The sequence below is a fragment of the Mustela nivalis genome, assembly GCF_964662115.1.
Source record: "Mustela nivalis genome assembly, chromosome: 12".
Taxonomy (NCBI): domain Eukaryota; kingdom Metazoa; phylum Chordata; class Mammalia; order Carnivora; family Mustelidae; genus Mustela; species Mustela nivalis.
The window spans coordinates 31,287,334-31,303,147 of record NC_139031.1 but is presented as its reverse complement, the minus strand read 5'-3'; the positions used below and the strand labels follow the sequence as shown (position 1 = coordinate 31,303,147).

Here is a 15,814-nt window from a genome sequence, read left to right as displayed (position 1 = left end):
CATTATAAAACAATATCTCTGGGGAAAAAACAACTTTTCATGCCTTATGCCTGCCCATGTATCTAATATTTTATTTAGGCAAAGCATTTTATTAATTTTTTGAAATGTAATTTAACCCTAAGACGATTTATAGTAAGGTTTCTCTCTTTTCCTTGAATGTTATTTTTTGGGGGGTTGGCTAGCTTTTTCTGTGACTCCATTTATTTCCTCACTTAACTCTTTACACTTTTAAAGTTGGGTCTCATATTCTTAGAAATATTTCTGTTGAGGGGCTTTTGAGGGGCTCAATCATTAAGCATCTCCCTTTGGCTCTGGTCATGATCCCTGGGTCTTGGGGTCGAGCAGGGAACATTGGGTTCCCTGCACAGCAGGGAGTCGGTTTCTCCCCTCTCCCTTTGCTGCCATTCTCACCACTTGTGTTCGTTCTCTCTGTGAGTGTGAGTATAAATAAAAGTGAGAGTAAATAAAATAAAAAAAGAAAGAGATTTCTGTTGGAAAATAGCAGGAGAGGAATAAATCAGTATTGTGCTTGCATTTATTTTTTTGTTCAAATTTTCTACAACTTTGACTTTACAATTAAAATTTTCATGTACTTTACTTCTTTATCTAAAAATATCTCTTCACCTTGTATTTGCACAGTTCCTTTGTTGTATTAATTTTCTTGGTTTATGAAACAACCTGTATATATTTGATGCTGAAACCTTTGTCTGGTACATTTCTATTCTGTTTGTCCAATCTCCATTAAAGTTTAGTGTAAAAAAAAAATAGTTTGTTTAAGGTATGTTGACTTCTCTAAGTTTTTCACATGGGCATTCCTGAGCTTTGTAACCCTGTGCTTTGACATTGTGTCTTTGATCTTATGGCATGAAAGAATTTTGCAAAGAACTATTATATTTTAATACAGCCTATGAAAAGTATCAATATTTGCATTTGATCTCATTTTAAAAATTCATGTTCTTTTGTTTAAATATCAAAGTGATCATGTTAGGGGCGCCTGGGTGGCTCAGTGGGTTAAGCCGCTGCCTTCAGCTCAGGTCATGATCTCAGGGTCCTGGGATCGAGTCCCGCATCGGGCTCTCTGCTCAGCGGGGAGCCTGCTTCCCTCTCTCTCTCTCTGCCTGCCTCTCTGCCTACTTGTGATCTCTGTCTGTCCAATAAATAAATAAAATCTTAAAAAAAAAAAAAAGTGATCATGTTAGTTTTCATTTCCCTGCCAAATATACAAGCGGTCTTTCCTGGGCCCCTGTGGACATTCATCTAGTTATTAATATTAATTACCTTTTTTACCTCTATCCCTACTAAAGTTGTACAGTAATCTTGTTGTTTTCACCTGGCATATGTTGTGAATAGGAGGGGAGATAGCTGTGCCCTCAAATTCTACATCTATGTGATATTAACACAGAAGATCCTTGTGACCTCTGAAGGAGAAATTCACTGTGTTCTCATGTTACATTACTGAATGTCTTAACTGAATTTAGATCTGAGTTTAAATGCAGTGAAGAGGGAGTTTTGTATGATATGGACTTCCAGTTTTCCAGTACAGGGCTACTCTGTAAAACAAAAAACAAAACTAGACTTAGAAAGTGTATTTCATTTACCTCTCTAGCCTAGTTTAGATACGGGCACAGAATCAAACATAAACAGAACTATGAAGTTATAAAACGGCAGAATGACTTTTCTTTTACTGCGCATCATTTGCTTACACCCAGGTGCCTGGATTTTATTAGCTTTCAGCCAGTAAGGGTAATATTTGGATGATAACACCTCCTCATTGTTACTTCATGTCACTTTGTAACTGACTGCACATCTCAGTTATCAGCACTCAAAGCTGACCAAAAACCCTTTGATTACATATTCCTAATAAATTCTTCATTATATTCCCTAAGATAGTTCTTTCCCACCTTCTTATCTTTTCTTGGGAGCTCTGGTGATTCTACCTCCTGCACTCTCAGCCAATGACCTTGCTACATCATAGAAAAAACCAGATGCAACCAACAAGAATTTCCTTATTTCTACCAGTGGCACCAGCCTGTTCACCTCTACTTATATGCCCTACCTTCCCTCTGTGTCTTTATTCCCATTTAAAGGCGAGTAACACGCAATTAACTGCTCTTTGTGGGACCTCTGTCCCCATCATAAAACTATCTTCCCTTGATGTATAACTTGCACCTCTTTTCTTTGATCTATTTATGGCACAACTTCTTGAAAGAGGGCCTATCTCCATTTCCTCCTTCCCATTCTTGCCAGAGCCTACTTCTCTTTGTTTGCATCAGCCCCATGACTCATGGCAAATATTTTGCCAGGTCCAATGTCCTTGTCTCCCTTACCCTCTCAGCAGTACTTATGCCATAGACAAATCCTTCTTCTGGATACTTTCTTCTCTCACCACCATGATGATCCTCCTGACCGTCTCTGCTACCTCTTGGGTTCCTCCTTACTTCTCTTTGCTGGCCCCTCCTCTTCTTACAGGTCTCTGAACATTAGCTATATTCCAGCCTTCTTCTGTCTTCTCGCTAGCTGCTGCCATCTAACGCTGTGCTATAGAAACCATCTCTCAATCACTCATTCCTATCTCTAGTCTAAACCAGACTCTCTGAAGATACACTACAACTTGATGCCTCTCTGTGTTTAGAAAGCACAGTGATAAGAATGTCTTCCAGTAAACTTGACATTTTGGGGCCTAAGTTCTTATCTAGAATCTCCTCAAAATACAACATGTGGTATCATGAGACCATTAAAAGGGAATACAACTTCTGTTCTACTTACTAATTTGTCTGGCTTTATATAGTAGTTTGGAAAGAAAAATCATCTGAACATTGTCACCTTATGAATGATACAGATTACTAGGCTGTGAGTCACCCAGAAATTTTTAAAAAAATAATAAAATTGCCAGAAAGTCAAATTTAATAATTCCCACTGAAAACCCCCTTTTAGGGAATTTCCAATTATTTCAGTTGATATCATGATATTTTAAATACTGTTATTTCAAATTCACTCTTCACTTATGTATATAAATGTGTATATGTGTATATGTCTGTCTATTTATTTGATTTGTATATTTTATACCATTCTGTAGATGGGGTGAAAAAGAAGTATTAATTCCTTTTAACTCCATACCTCAAGTACTAAATGAATTACATTTGTTATTGCTAAAGCTACTGTTTTAAATTTTTGTATATTTTTAAAGCAACTTTTATTTATTCATTTGAGAGAGAGTGAATAAGAGACAGAGAAAGAGAATATATTAGCCAGGGGAGGGGTGGAGTTAGAGGAAGAAGCAGACTCCCCTCAGGGCAGGGAGCCCAATGTGGGGCTCCATCTGAGGACTCCGAGATCATGACCTGATCTGAAGGCAGATACTTAACTGACTGAGCCACTCTGAGACCCAGTTTTTTATATTCTTAACAAATCTGTGTACTAATTTATTTTCTTTGGACTCACAAGATACCTGCCATTTTTAGTACCCTTAGGTGTCTTTTTGTCCTATTTTTAGCTATGTAAGCAATTACATATCTTAAACAGGCAATGTATATACCTATATTTCTGAACCCATGAATGAATGATAATTAAATAAATAAGAGTTAGAATGGGTGCAGAGGTGATGTTTCAGACTTAGCAACATCAAGCTATCTGGTGACTGGTGGATTACCCACACTCAAAGTCAGTTTGAATGAGGCAGTTGACAATTCATGTATTTTTCAGGAATGTCTACCACTTAGTGAGCACAACTAAAAGATCTGAGCATGTGAATAGTATCCTGCTTCCTTAATTCTCTAACTACAGCAGCAGATAAGACATGCCTATTGTACTATGTGTTCCTAACAAGACAAGGGGAAGGAAACCACCAAGAGGGAAGACACTGTATCTGCAGGGCTCACATTTAGATTCCAGGTAATGAGGCTCCAGAAAGTTCTTGCAAGAGTGATGCAATATGAGAAGAGTTTTGTGTCAATAGAGACTCCCTCTGTTTCTCCTTTATCCTTTTATTACCTCTGGGGTTTTTTTTTTTTGTTTTTTTTTTTGGTTTTTTTGGATTCCAGTAAAGATCAAGTGACTGGTACAGTAACCAACAAGAGAACAAAAAAGGGGAACCTGGCTTCTCTTTGTTGCACCTGATGCCCAGTTCTCTAGTACTGAATCCAGTTTTGCTCCAAGAATTTGAGAATTTGAGGGGAGAATTCAGTTCTTCTCTTTCCCCCTTTCTTCAGTGGTCTGTTGATCATAACTTTCTTTGTTTTTCTGTCCTCATGAGGCTTTGTAGCATGTTTTCCATTCATGACATCTGTCCCAAGACTTCTTTTCCTCCAAACATGTCCTTTCTGTCCTACAGAGTGGCTCTTCTATTCTGTATTCTACTCTTTTATCACCAAGATGTGTTGTCTTAGGCAAGTCATCACCCCCACTGAGGGCTTCACATTTCTCTCTGTAAAAGGAAACAGTTTGGTTACAAAATGTTTTTAAGGTCCATGTTAGCTCTGACATTCTCTTCTGAATCTAATCTTTCACATGAAAGATTTCAAGTCTTGATTGACATAGATGTAGGTATTATTCCAGATGTCCACAGGAATCAGACTTACCTGCCACTGTCCTTCACCCCTAAACTCCACTGATTAAGTCATTTACCACTGCAGTTGTTGGAGCGGAACAAAGAACTGAACCAGTGTGTTATTAGAGCCAACAGAGAAAGTGCTATTGAGACGCTCTAGAGTCTTGAATTTGTAGGGGAGGCTTATGAGAGCCATAAAGAACTGCTGGAGTGTTGGAAAGTTGAGAAAATTTGTTGAGTTTTGCGACTGTCACTTTAGCTCCCTGGGTTTAGGTTTTTTCATTTGTACCAAGAATTAAAGGATTAGATCAGAAGTTCTCAACCTCAACAGCACATGAGGAAAGTTTACAACAATATAGATTACCCGGGGTCCTGTAAGATCAATGAAATCATTTCTCCTGGTCAGGGGCAGAGTGGCTGGAGATGATGTCTATATTTTTTAAAGTGTTCCAGGTGATTCCAATGTGTATCTAGACTTGTGAATCACTGGAGTAGATACTCTCTAACATTCATTTTAGCTCTGACTTTTTGTGTGTGTCATAGGAGGAGGTCAGCAAACATTTTCTATAAAGTTACTATTTTCAGCTTTCAGAGCTATATGGTCTCTATGGTAACTCCTCAACTCAACCTTTGTAGGGCAAAACTAATATAAACAGTTGGATGTAGCTGGATTTGACCATTGGTCCATAGATCTCTGGTCTATGGAATAGAATTTAGTTGGGAATTGATGGACCACCAGCAAATCATTTTTGCCTTTTATATTAACTAATATATCTGTAATAGGATATAAAAGGATGATGCTTAGTAATAGTACTTTGGGGAAGCCAAAATATTTCAAAATTAAGATGTTTAGAGAAAATCTCATTAAAATTGTTTAATATCATATTTTTCTTTGTTTTTCTGTCCTTGAAAAAATATTTTGATATGATACTTTAGACCCCTCTTCCTGAGATTTTCTTTGAAATACTTGTAATGGATACCACATGTACTCAATTTTATTCATTAAGTACTTGCTGATGGCCTGTCATTGCTTTTAAAAAATAGTAATACCAGACAGAGTGTAAGTTCAAGTATGAGTAGTAGATTCAGTAAGTGATATGGTATTTTTCAAATTAAAATTTAAGAGTTTTTCCTGCCTATTGGCACACTTAGTATAACCATGATTACTGACATTGTTAATTACCGAAAATAGACACCAACATATTTGATACCTCTGTGTTTCTTAGGTTATTCCTTTTGTCATTAGCTGTGATGGACTTTCTTTCTCTTATTTAAAGAACACCATTTCTATTACTTCTTGCAGTCAGAAAAGGTAATATTGATTTGCCATGTGATTTACCACAGGTTTGCAGTAAACAGTTTGTGTAGCTAGCAGGGTATAATAATTTACAAAGACTTAGAGTGTATAGTGCACTATAAGTAGCTCACTTATGCTGTTAATAATTTATAACAATGCAGTCCTTGACTGACTTTTTAATGCTCTAGGAGCCTAAGTGATAGACACAGAAGGATAGACTAAAGTTTCAGGAATATGTTTTAGGCAGAGAAAATATTTACATGATAACCATTATCTCATAAGTCTATGTGCATGGCCTAAAGATTATGCTAATGACTGTAATGTGGCTTTGGGTCACAGGTTGTATTAGTGAGTCCTGAAAAACATTTTGTTTGGACCTAGCAGGAAGGATCTACGATGTAAAACCTCCCTTTTGTATACTTCATTGTTCGAAAATATAATGTGTGAAGTTCTTCACCTTGTATCAGTTTTGCCAATGATTCTCCTCACATTTATTTCTTGTGATTCTCCTATAAAAACCAGTTGTGAAATCTCTGTAAGTGTTGCCCACTAGACGTCGGGCTTAGGAAATATATTTTTATTATCATAACTCTTCTGGTGTTAAGCATATAGTTTTGATGTCCATGCATAATTTTAATGCCCTGTTTTCTACACAACCCAAAGGATAAAAGGAAATAGAGCGAATATTTTTGTGGAGGAGGGGAGTCTGGCTTTCTGACTTATTCTAGAAAAGGTTTTTAAGAATTTTCTTCACTAAGTGTGTGAACCTGGTGATTCACAGACCTGTACCCCTGGGGATAAAAATATATGTTTATAAAAAATGAAAAATTTTAAAAAAAATCAGAGAAAAATCTAGTCCTGATAATGTCATGAGAACTCCTGGATCAAACTTGGAGCCAATGTTATATCTAGACTTTTCAGTATTATGAATCAATAAATTCCCATTTTACCCCGATAACTTTTAATTTAGCTTCTGTCAAAATTAACTAAAACATCCCTAGTATAATTTAACAATTTACAGAATGCTATATCTCTCCAAATTCAGGAGAAGTTAGAAAAAGAACTTACCTGCTCCAGCTGTTCCCCACAAGGGCAGCTCAAATAGGAGACAGAATTCATTTCCCAGCTCAGGAGGACTTGTAGAAGACTGTAAAAGCATGAGGCAAACAAGATGATAGAAGATGGTATCCTTAGCTCTGTAGTCCCTAAACCTTTGAAAAGATGTTGAATTCATAAAATTGGATTTCTCTGAAGACTGCAAATTTTGAGTTCTTTAAATTTGATGTTTAAAAGAAAAAAAGCAGCAAGCATAAGCTCAAGAGCAAAGAAAAAGAGATGTATGAAGAATCTTGGTCAAAGAGTACCAGTTTTCCGTTATGAGATAAATAAGTTCAGGATATCTAATGTATAACATGGTGGTTATAGTTACTAAAACTTTATTGTACACGTGAAATTCGTTAAGTAGAACACATGTGCTCTCGTCACTATAAAACTGAGTAAATATGTGATGTAATGTATATGTTAATTAACCTGAAAATATATATATATATGTTTATAAAAAATAAAAAATTAAAAAAAAAAAGAATTTTCTTCACTGACCATCAACAGAGAGGGAAAAGGAAAGTCAGGAATCACCCCTCCCCCCTCCACTGAACACATCACTTATAAAATAAGGTTGTCATAAGGCTGTGGAGCTTTCTTTTCATTAACCATCACATTGCCTAAAGACTTTGTTCTTCTGATGCTTAGATTAGAAACTTGAGAAGTTAATATAAAGATAATGAGATTCGGTGTTAAAGATTGATTTGGGAGAAGTTTTGGAGCATAATAAATTTAAATAACAAAACCAGAGATTAATTAACTAGTTAATTAATTTTATTATTATTATTATTTTTAGCAAAACCAGAAATTTAAAGCAGCCATTTCTCAAGTAAAAATCCCACCTCATTTTGGCTAAACTTTAATTTTGTAGAAGTCTGTACAGATGACCTCAGGTTTTCCTCTTCACATGAAGAACATGTTGAGCATCTCAGCGTCTGAGTCTCATTTTGCCTTCATCGTTAGTTTCTGAAAATCTAAGACAAATGCTCTCACCTAAGCTGGTAATGGCTACTTTGAGACTTTTCCTGTCAGAGGGCCAGGCAGAGCTGTTCCTCATTCCTCCTCGGGAACACCCTTCACTGCCCAGGAAGAGGCAGCTTGTCCACAGTCTACAGTCACTCTGAGAATTACCAAATCTGAATTTCCGTCCAGTGGCACAGTGGTTTTTACATATCACCTGACAGTGTTAATAGATATTCTAAATTAGAAAAAGGATTAAGTTAAAATAAAAAGCTCAACTGAAAACAACTAGATGAGACTAAAAATAGTTTGGTATGCTGCCATTTCCTTCAAATCCAAATAGCAATGTCTATTTTCAGACTGAGAAGCTGAGAGGTACAATGGCTGCCTCCATTGCCTGCTGAGGGACTCAGCACTGTCATTCACCCTGCTTTCTGCAGATGAGGTAGAACAATGGGGTCACTCATCCTTAACAAAGATTTATTAAGGGACTGCTTGGTGCTAAGCCCTAGATGGGGAGGATACAATAAGGAATGCTTTGAATCAGGTGACTGTAATAGGCAGTGTGGCCTCAACCAGAAGCCTGTGGAGGATCAGCTTCAGATCCTCTCTCTTGCATGGACACCTTCTGAGGCCCCATACTTAATTATAAATGCATAATTCTGATGCTTTCACATAAGAAGAAACCCTTCAATTATTTAAGCTTTAGTTTCCACCAAACTGGGGTCCATCCCTGGTCAGCCATGAAACTTTGGCTATGAAATCAAGTGTGTAAGATGTATGACTCTCCTTTTGCTGTAGTTGAATTTATTTTCTGATTGAATACATGTGCTGCGGAGTACAAGAAGCAATCTCAGCATGTTCAGAAATTCTGCTGGAAGTGAATCTAAATTCTAAATGGAGTTTACAGAATGCCAAAGCACTGGGGGAGGGAGCATCTGGCCCTAGGTTTCCCCTTGTCTGTGCTGTCTCTGAGGCACTGACTTTGCTCTTTGACCTAGAGGTGTATAGTCCATGGAGACTGCATCTTTGTTTTTCTGATCCTGATTATGAGCCTTACTTTGATGAGTTCTCTCTCAACTTCTCCCATGACCAAGGCATGGAAGACCCTGAGGGACCAAAGGATTGGAATTTGGTTTTCATCTAGCACCACTCTGGAAATAAAGGGAAGTCTAAAGCTGTCTGGATCTAGACATGCCAAGCACCCATGTCCACTCTACTGCTTCCATGCTATTCCACATACTGGAAGTTTCTCTAAGGCATGCCTCATTCCTGGGCTTCACCTTGATATTAAGGCATAGGCCTCCTGTGTCCAAAAAGTCCCCAAATCTACTCAAGGATAGAACTAGAGTTTGGTTGCAAGTCAGGACTCCTTTTTAAAGGAATTGGTACCTAAGTCCTCTTGTTGCCCCATTCATGAGTCAGATTGTGGGGTGAAGAGAGGAGCTGTTTCTCATCCATCATAAATTCGTCTATGGCTACTGTTTTTGCATAAACACTGCTTTGAGTCTTTCAAGCTTTGATTTTTGAAACTTAATAGCCAATATTCAGGTGGCTCAAAATTTTCAAACTATCCATCACTGGTTCCAAAAGCCAGTTTTTGAAACTTGAAGGACCAAAATTCATTTTTTCTACTCTGGTTCTGTTGTGGCTTCTTCTTTAAAAAGCAGTGGAAGTAGAATGTGCCAGTTAGAGAACCTGTGAGGGACAAGGAATTAGTAACTTATAATATTATCTGGCCACATCATCTATTCAGTAACAGCATTTCAGTGGTTGCAAAACTTGCCATAATGCAGGTGTCTGCACTAGCCACCTTTCTGTCTCATCAGAAAATGTCCTAACCCGCTGAACTGAACAGGTGTCTGCTTACATGCTATGGATCAGTGCCCATTGTTAAGACGAACTTGTTCTTGGTCAGGGATATTTGACTAAGTTGTGGGTAACTAGAACAGTCTGTCTTGGGGTCACTTTAAGCAACTAGACTATATGGAAGATGATAAGTTGAAAATTTCATTTCGTAAATTTTTTTTAAAAGATTTTTTTTTTATTTGAGAGATTGAGATAGAGATAGAGAACTTGAGAAGAGGGAGAATCAGAGGGAGAAGCAGACTCCCTGCCAAGCAGGGAGCCTGATACAGAATTTGATCCCAAGACTCCAGGATCACGACCTGAGCCAAAGGCAGTCACTTAACCAACTGAGCCACCTAAGTGCCCCATTTTCTAAATTTGATAGGTACATTCCATTTACTAATTTGACATTATAAGTTCTAGGTTCACCCTCAGTGGTAAGCCTTACTAATGGAGTACATAATTTGCTATACTCTTTACAACTCCTTATGCAAAAAAAAAAAAAAAAAAAAAAAAAAAAAAATTGTATACATTTCAGTGCTGCCAAAATAATGGTTTTAAATGTCATTTTCTAATAGTACTACATAAATTTTTGAGTAGTTTAGATAGCAATATTTAAGTGTTTTGCTTACTGTTTAGAAGTATTAAAATAAAAAGTTTTTAAAATATGGTGTCTCTTCTGATGTGCTAAAAGCATTTAACAAAGACTAGTTTAGAATTCTTCACAACATTGACATGCAGAAATGTCAACAGACTTACTTTATTTCATAAAATTAAGCCTCATTTTTGCATTTCTTTCAATCATTTCAAGAGTGTAATATTATTCTTATTCTTATGCAGGATAAATATAATAAAATATTTTAAATGCATTTTTTTTTTAGATTATATTTATTTATTTGACAGAGAGAAGGAGAGAGAGAGCACTGGCAGGGAGGAGTGGCAGGCAGAGGGACAGTGAGAAACAGGCTCCCCACTGGGCAAGGAGCCCAGTGAGGGCTTAATGGGCTTAATCCATGGGGTCATGACCAGAGCTGAAGGCAGACACTTTAATTGACTGAGCCACCCAGGGTTCAACCCAAGAGGGTTGAATTCTTGACCAAGGAAAGCCAGAATCAGTAATTACTTTAAAGACAAAAAAAAAAAAAAAAAAAAGCAGTGAATTTCCTTCCAGTAAGCTAGTAATTCCTGGGCAGGGCTGAGCCATCAAGGATTATATCTATTAAAAATAGGAATTGAGTGAATTCAAAGTCTTCAACTCTTTCTTATTGTTCATTTACTGATTCATATATTTGTAATCATTCACATATTCATTTGTTTATTCTTTTATGGATTTTTCAAATATTTATTAAGGTACCTATTATTTGTAAGTCTACTTTAAAAACTATATTCAAAATTTCAATAAATCATAACTAGCCAAAGGAACATGTTCTTGTTAAAGAATTTAAGCACCTTTGAGAAATAGTTGAGCTCTTTTATTTCTGTAGACATTCAAGATATACTTTTTAATGTTACATGAATAGATTTATAGAGCAACCATGTATTTAATTTCAAATACAACTTTTATATGCAGTGACATTTTACAGTGTCAGCAATGGAAATTGATCTGTAAGTAGTTTATATAAAAAATGTAATTATTTAACCACAGATACAGGACAATGACTTAAATTTGTTTAAAGATTATCGTGAAGTCATTCAAAATCTACTAAGCATCACTTGCCACCCAGCTGACATACAGAATTATAGACCGTTTCTCAGGCAGTTTGAGAGAAAGGGGAGAATCTTCAGTAGTGGTTTTGAGGCATGGGGCGTTTTATTATAATATACCACTTGTACAACAGTGTGCAGTGTTGCTCATAGTTGAAGAAAAAATTTCCCCCTGACATCATCTATCCCTTTGAGTATAATTTGGCCATTTATGTGTGGCTTGCATAACTGAATTAAATGATCACAAAAATAAACAGGTCTATACAGAGCCCATTTATATAAATCTTAGTTAATTCTCTTTGGTTAAGCTTTTAATTATATCCAAGTATTTCCTGTTAGTTCATTGAAAAACCTCCTGATAAATAACCAGGTGACGATGAGCAGCGTCACGTCTTACATGTTATTTTTTAAGGAATCATCACACTAATTATGACATTGCCTACAGTTATTAAACAAACAAACATAAAATGCTGTTATTTCATTTCAGATGCGATCTGTAAGCAGAGTCTTCAAGTTTATTGACATGCCAGCAGAAGAAAGTAAACCACCCACCAAGTCATTCAAACCATCCAAGGATGTCCAGCTCTCAAAAGTTTTGATTACTGAGAATCATCATGTGAGAGAAGATGACATCTGGCCCTCAGGGGGCCAAATGACTGTCAAAGACCTCACAGCAAAGTATATAGATGGTGGGAATGCCATATTAGAGAACATTTCCTTCTCAATAAGTCCTGGCCAGAGGGTGAGATTTAAATATTCCTTGCTTTATTTGATCTGTGCTTAGTAAGTAAATCTCAGGAGCCTCAAGCTATGTGTTGGTAAAATCCATGGGTAACCTTATTATTGTAGACTAAGGCCAATACAGAATATACATATTTCAAGTTATTAATTATGAAGCCATTATTTTTTCATATGCTATTTAGTTTGCCAAGGCCAGAAATTATATAGTTGGTTCATTTTAAATGTGGTTCTACTTGTAGAATATCTAATCGATTGCTAGCTTATTAACTAAAAGAAGCTGTTGAAGAAGTCAAAATTATCACATGATCTAAATTTTGCATCTTGAAACTGTTTTCCATTTCAGGTAAGAGAAATATTTTGTTGTTGACGTTATCTAATTTCTTCATGAATTTTACCTAGTTGACACTCTCAAAAAAGTGGTACTTTTCTTCTTAGTTTTGTTCAGTTTGTTTATTTGGAATTTTAATCAAGGTAGGGATTATTTAGATTTTTTTCCCAGTAATTTGCCAAACAAGAGCTATTTACAAAGCAACAATTTTATTGTTTAATAAGCAAAAATAACCATGTATTATTTTGAAGAAGTCCTCATAGATCTCAGCCCTGGGCTGAGTACATGGATGGTATTCAGATATACCAATTCTGGAACTGATTCTTGGAGAAAGGGGCAGTTATTCTCATATTTCATGTTCTAGAAATGTGGTGTTGTATTTTATATTTTAAATTATTTCAAATTATAGTTTATATTTCAAATCTCTTATTTTGGGCTGCTCCATAAATCTAGATAGGATTATTATATTCTTTTGATTATTTTAAAAAATTGAGATAGAATACAATAGAGCCACTTTTTATGAAAACTGAATTTTAAAACTTTCTCTCTTCATGGTTTTATTTCAAATAGAGATTTTTTTTACCATTGAAATAATGGTCAGTAAGCTTCATTAGGCCACCATCACTGTCACCAACACAGATTATTATCACTTACTTTGATCCATTGGTTTAGGGATATTTCATAATTTGATGCACTGGAAAAAATTCCATTAAAGAAAATATAGGGTGAGGAAGAATGTTTCTGTATACCATGCTAAATGGCTTGAAATGGTACAGCAGAAATTCTGGCTCTTCTTTTTAATATTATTGTTAGGATAAATAAATTCACATACTACTAAAATTACCTCTTTATTATATTTTTGCTCATCAAGAATGGGATTTTTTTGGGGCGCCTGGGTGGCTCAGTGGGTTAAGCCGCTGCCTTCGGCTCAGGTCATGATCTCAGGGTCCTGGGATCGAGTCCCGCATCGGGCTCTCTGCTCAGCAGGGAGCCTGCTTCCCTCTCTCTCTCTTTCTCTGGCTGCCTCTCTGTCTACTTGTGATTTCTCTCTGTCAAATTAATAAATAAAATCTTTAAAAAAAAAAAAAAGAATGGGATTTTTTTTCCTTTTTTGAGAGAAAATAGTTTTTTTTAAGGGTTTATGCCAGTTATTTAACATACAGTGTTATATTAGTTTCAGGTGTGTAATATAGTGATGCAACAGTTCCACACAACACCTGGTGTTCACAAGTGCCCTTCTTAATCTCCATCACCTGTTTAACCCATCCCCCAGCCCACCTCTTCTCTGGTAACCATCACTTTGTTCTCTATAATTAAGAGTCTGTTTCTTAATTTCTCTCTCTCTCTCTTTTTTCCTCTTTGCTCATGTCTTTTGTTTCTTAAATTCCATGTATGAGTGAAATAATATGGTATTTGTCTTTCTATGACTTTCTTTGTTTAGTGTAATACTCTCTAGTTCCATCTATGTCACTGAAAATAATAAGATTTCATTCTTTTTCATGGTTAAAAAAATATTCCATTCCATTGCACTACTGGGTATTTACCCTAAAGATACAAATGTAGTGTTCCAAAGGGGCATGTGTACCCCAATGGTTATAGAAGCAATGTCCACAGCAGCCAAACTATGGAAAGAGACTAGGTATCTATCAACAGACGACTGGATAAAGAAGATGTGGTATGTATACACACACACACATACACACACACAATGGAATATTATGCAGCCATCAAAAAACCTGAAATCTGGGGCGCCTGGGTGTCTCAGTGGCTTAAAGCCTCTGCCTTCAGCTCAAGTCATGATCCCAGGGTCCTGGGATCGAGCCCCGCATCGGGCTCTCTGCTCAGTGGAGAGCCTGCTTCTGCCTCTCTCTCTCTCTCTACCTGCCTCTCAGCCTACTTGTGATCTCTGTCAAATAAATAAATAAAACCTTTAAAAATAAAAACCTGAAATCTTGCTGTTTGCAATGATGTGGATGGAACTAGAGGGTATTATGCTAAGCGAAATAAGTCAATCAGGGAAAAACAATTATCATATGATCTCAATGATATGAGGAATTGGAGAAATAAGACAGAGGATCATAGGGAAAGGGAGGGAAAAATGAAACAAGATGAAACCAGAGAGGGAGACAAACCGTAAGAGACTCTTAATCTCAGGAAACAAACTGAGGGTTGTTAGAGGGGAGAGGGTGGGAGGGATGAGGTGGCTGGGTGATGGATATTGGGGAGGGTATGTGCTATGGTGAGTGCTTTTAATTGTGTAAGACTTGATTAGTCACAAACCTGTACCCCTGAAACAGATAATACATTATATATTAATAAAAAATAAAAAATATTCCTTTACATGGATAGATAGATAGATTACATCTTCTTACCCATTCATCAATCAGTGGACACTTGGTCTGCTTCCATATCTTGGCTATTATAGATACTGCTGCTGTAAATATTAAGCATACATGTATCCCTTTGAATTAGTGCATTTGTGTTCTTTGGGTAAACACCTGGTAATGTGATTGCCAGGTTGTAGAGTAGTTCTATTTTTTAACTTTTTGAGGAATCTCCATACTGTGTTCCACAGTGGCTCTATCAGTTGACATTCCCACCAACAGTGAGAAACAGTGCATTATCTATTTCTGTGGTGTTGGTTGTTTTTTCTCTTCTCTCATTTGTTATTTTAGAGAGAAAACAGTTTTAAATCAGGATAAATGGCAAGATTGGATTTCGATTAAATTTATCCCTTATACTAGAATGAGGTTGTTTGCATTGTTCAAATCATGCTTTAGAACTATGTAAAATTAATTATTTGCCTTTGTTCCTCCCTTGCATTGAGAAAACAATGAATTAAGTATTCTCTTGCTTTGCACATAAGTGAATGCCACAGGAAGCTGAGAATGTCCTTGAGACCACCATGATAGATTCCAAAAGTGATGTCAAGTTACAAACAATAGCAGCAAATAGGTTGATATAAACCAGAGTGAAAAGCCCTGGTAAATTATTTCCTTTCCCTCCTCCTGACACCCTCCCAACCCATTGTGCTGGTGATGCTCAGTTGCCCACTAAATTAAATTCAACCAAGTCCTAATGGAGTGACAGAATTTGCAGAGTCCTCATTTCTATAGATAGTTTCCTTGATGTAAAAGTAATAATGAGAGCTACTGTAAAATGAGGAAGAAGCAGTATGCTTAGGCACTTCACGTTCTCTGAACCTTTATATAGAAAATAGGCCATGTGTGTTCAGTAACTATTCTTTGCAAGGAATGGTAGGTTCTTTTGGAGGAATTGAAGATTACTT

At 36.4% G+C, this 15,814-nt stretch overlaps 1 protein-coding gene across 3 annotated transcripts in view; it reads left to right on the top strand.

The window, feature by feature from the left end:
• CFTR (CF transmembrane conductance regulator) overlaps positions 1 to 15,814 on the top strand; it is a 169,696-nt gene that overhangs the window by 121,628 nt on the left and 32,254 nt on the right. For all 3 annotated transcript variants that reach the window (XM_082692270.1, XM_082692269.1, XM_082692268.1), the window contains one exon: positions 11,944 to 12,198. In XM_082692270.1, coding sequence (XP_082548396.1) covers positions 11,944 to 12,198 — 255 coding nt within the window. The remainder of the gene's footprint in view (positions 1 to 11,943; positions 12,199 to 15,814) is intronic.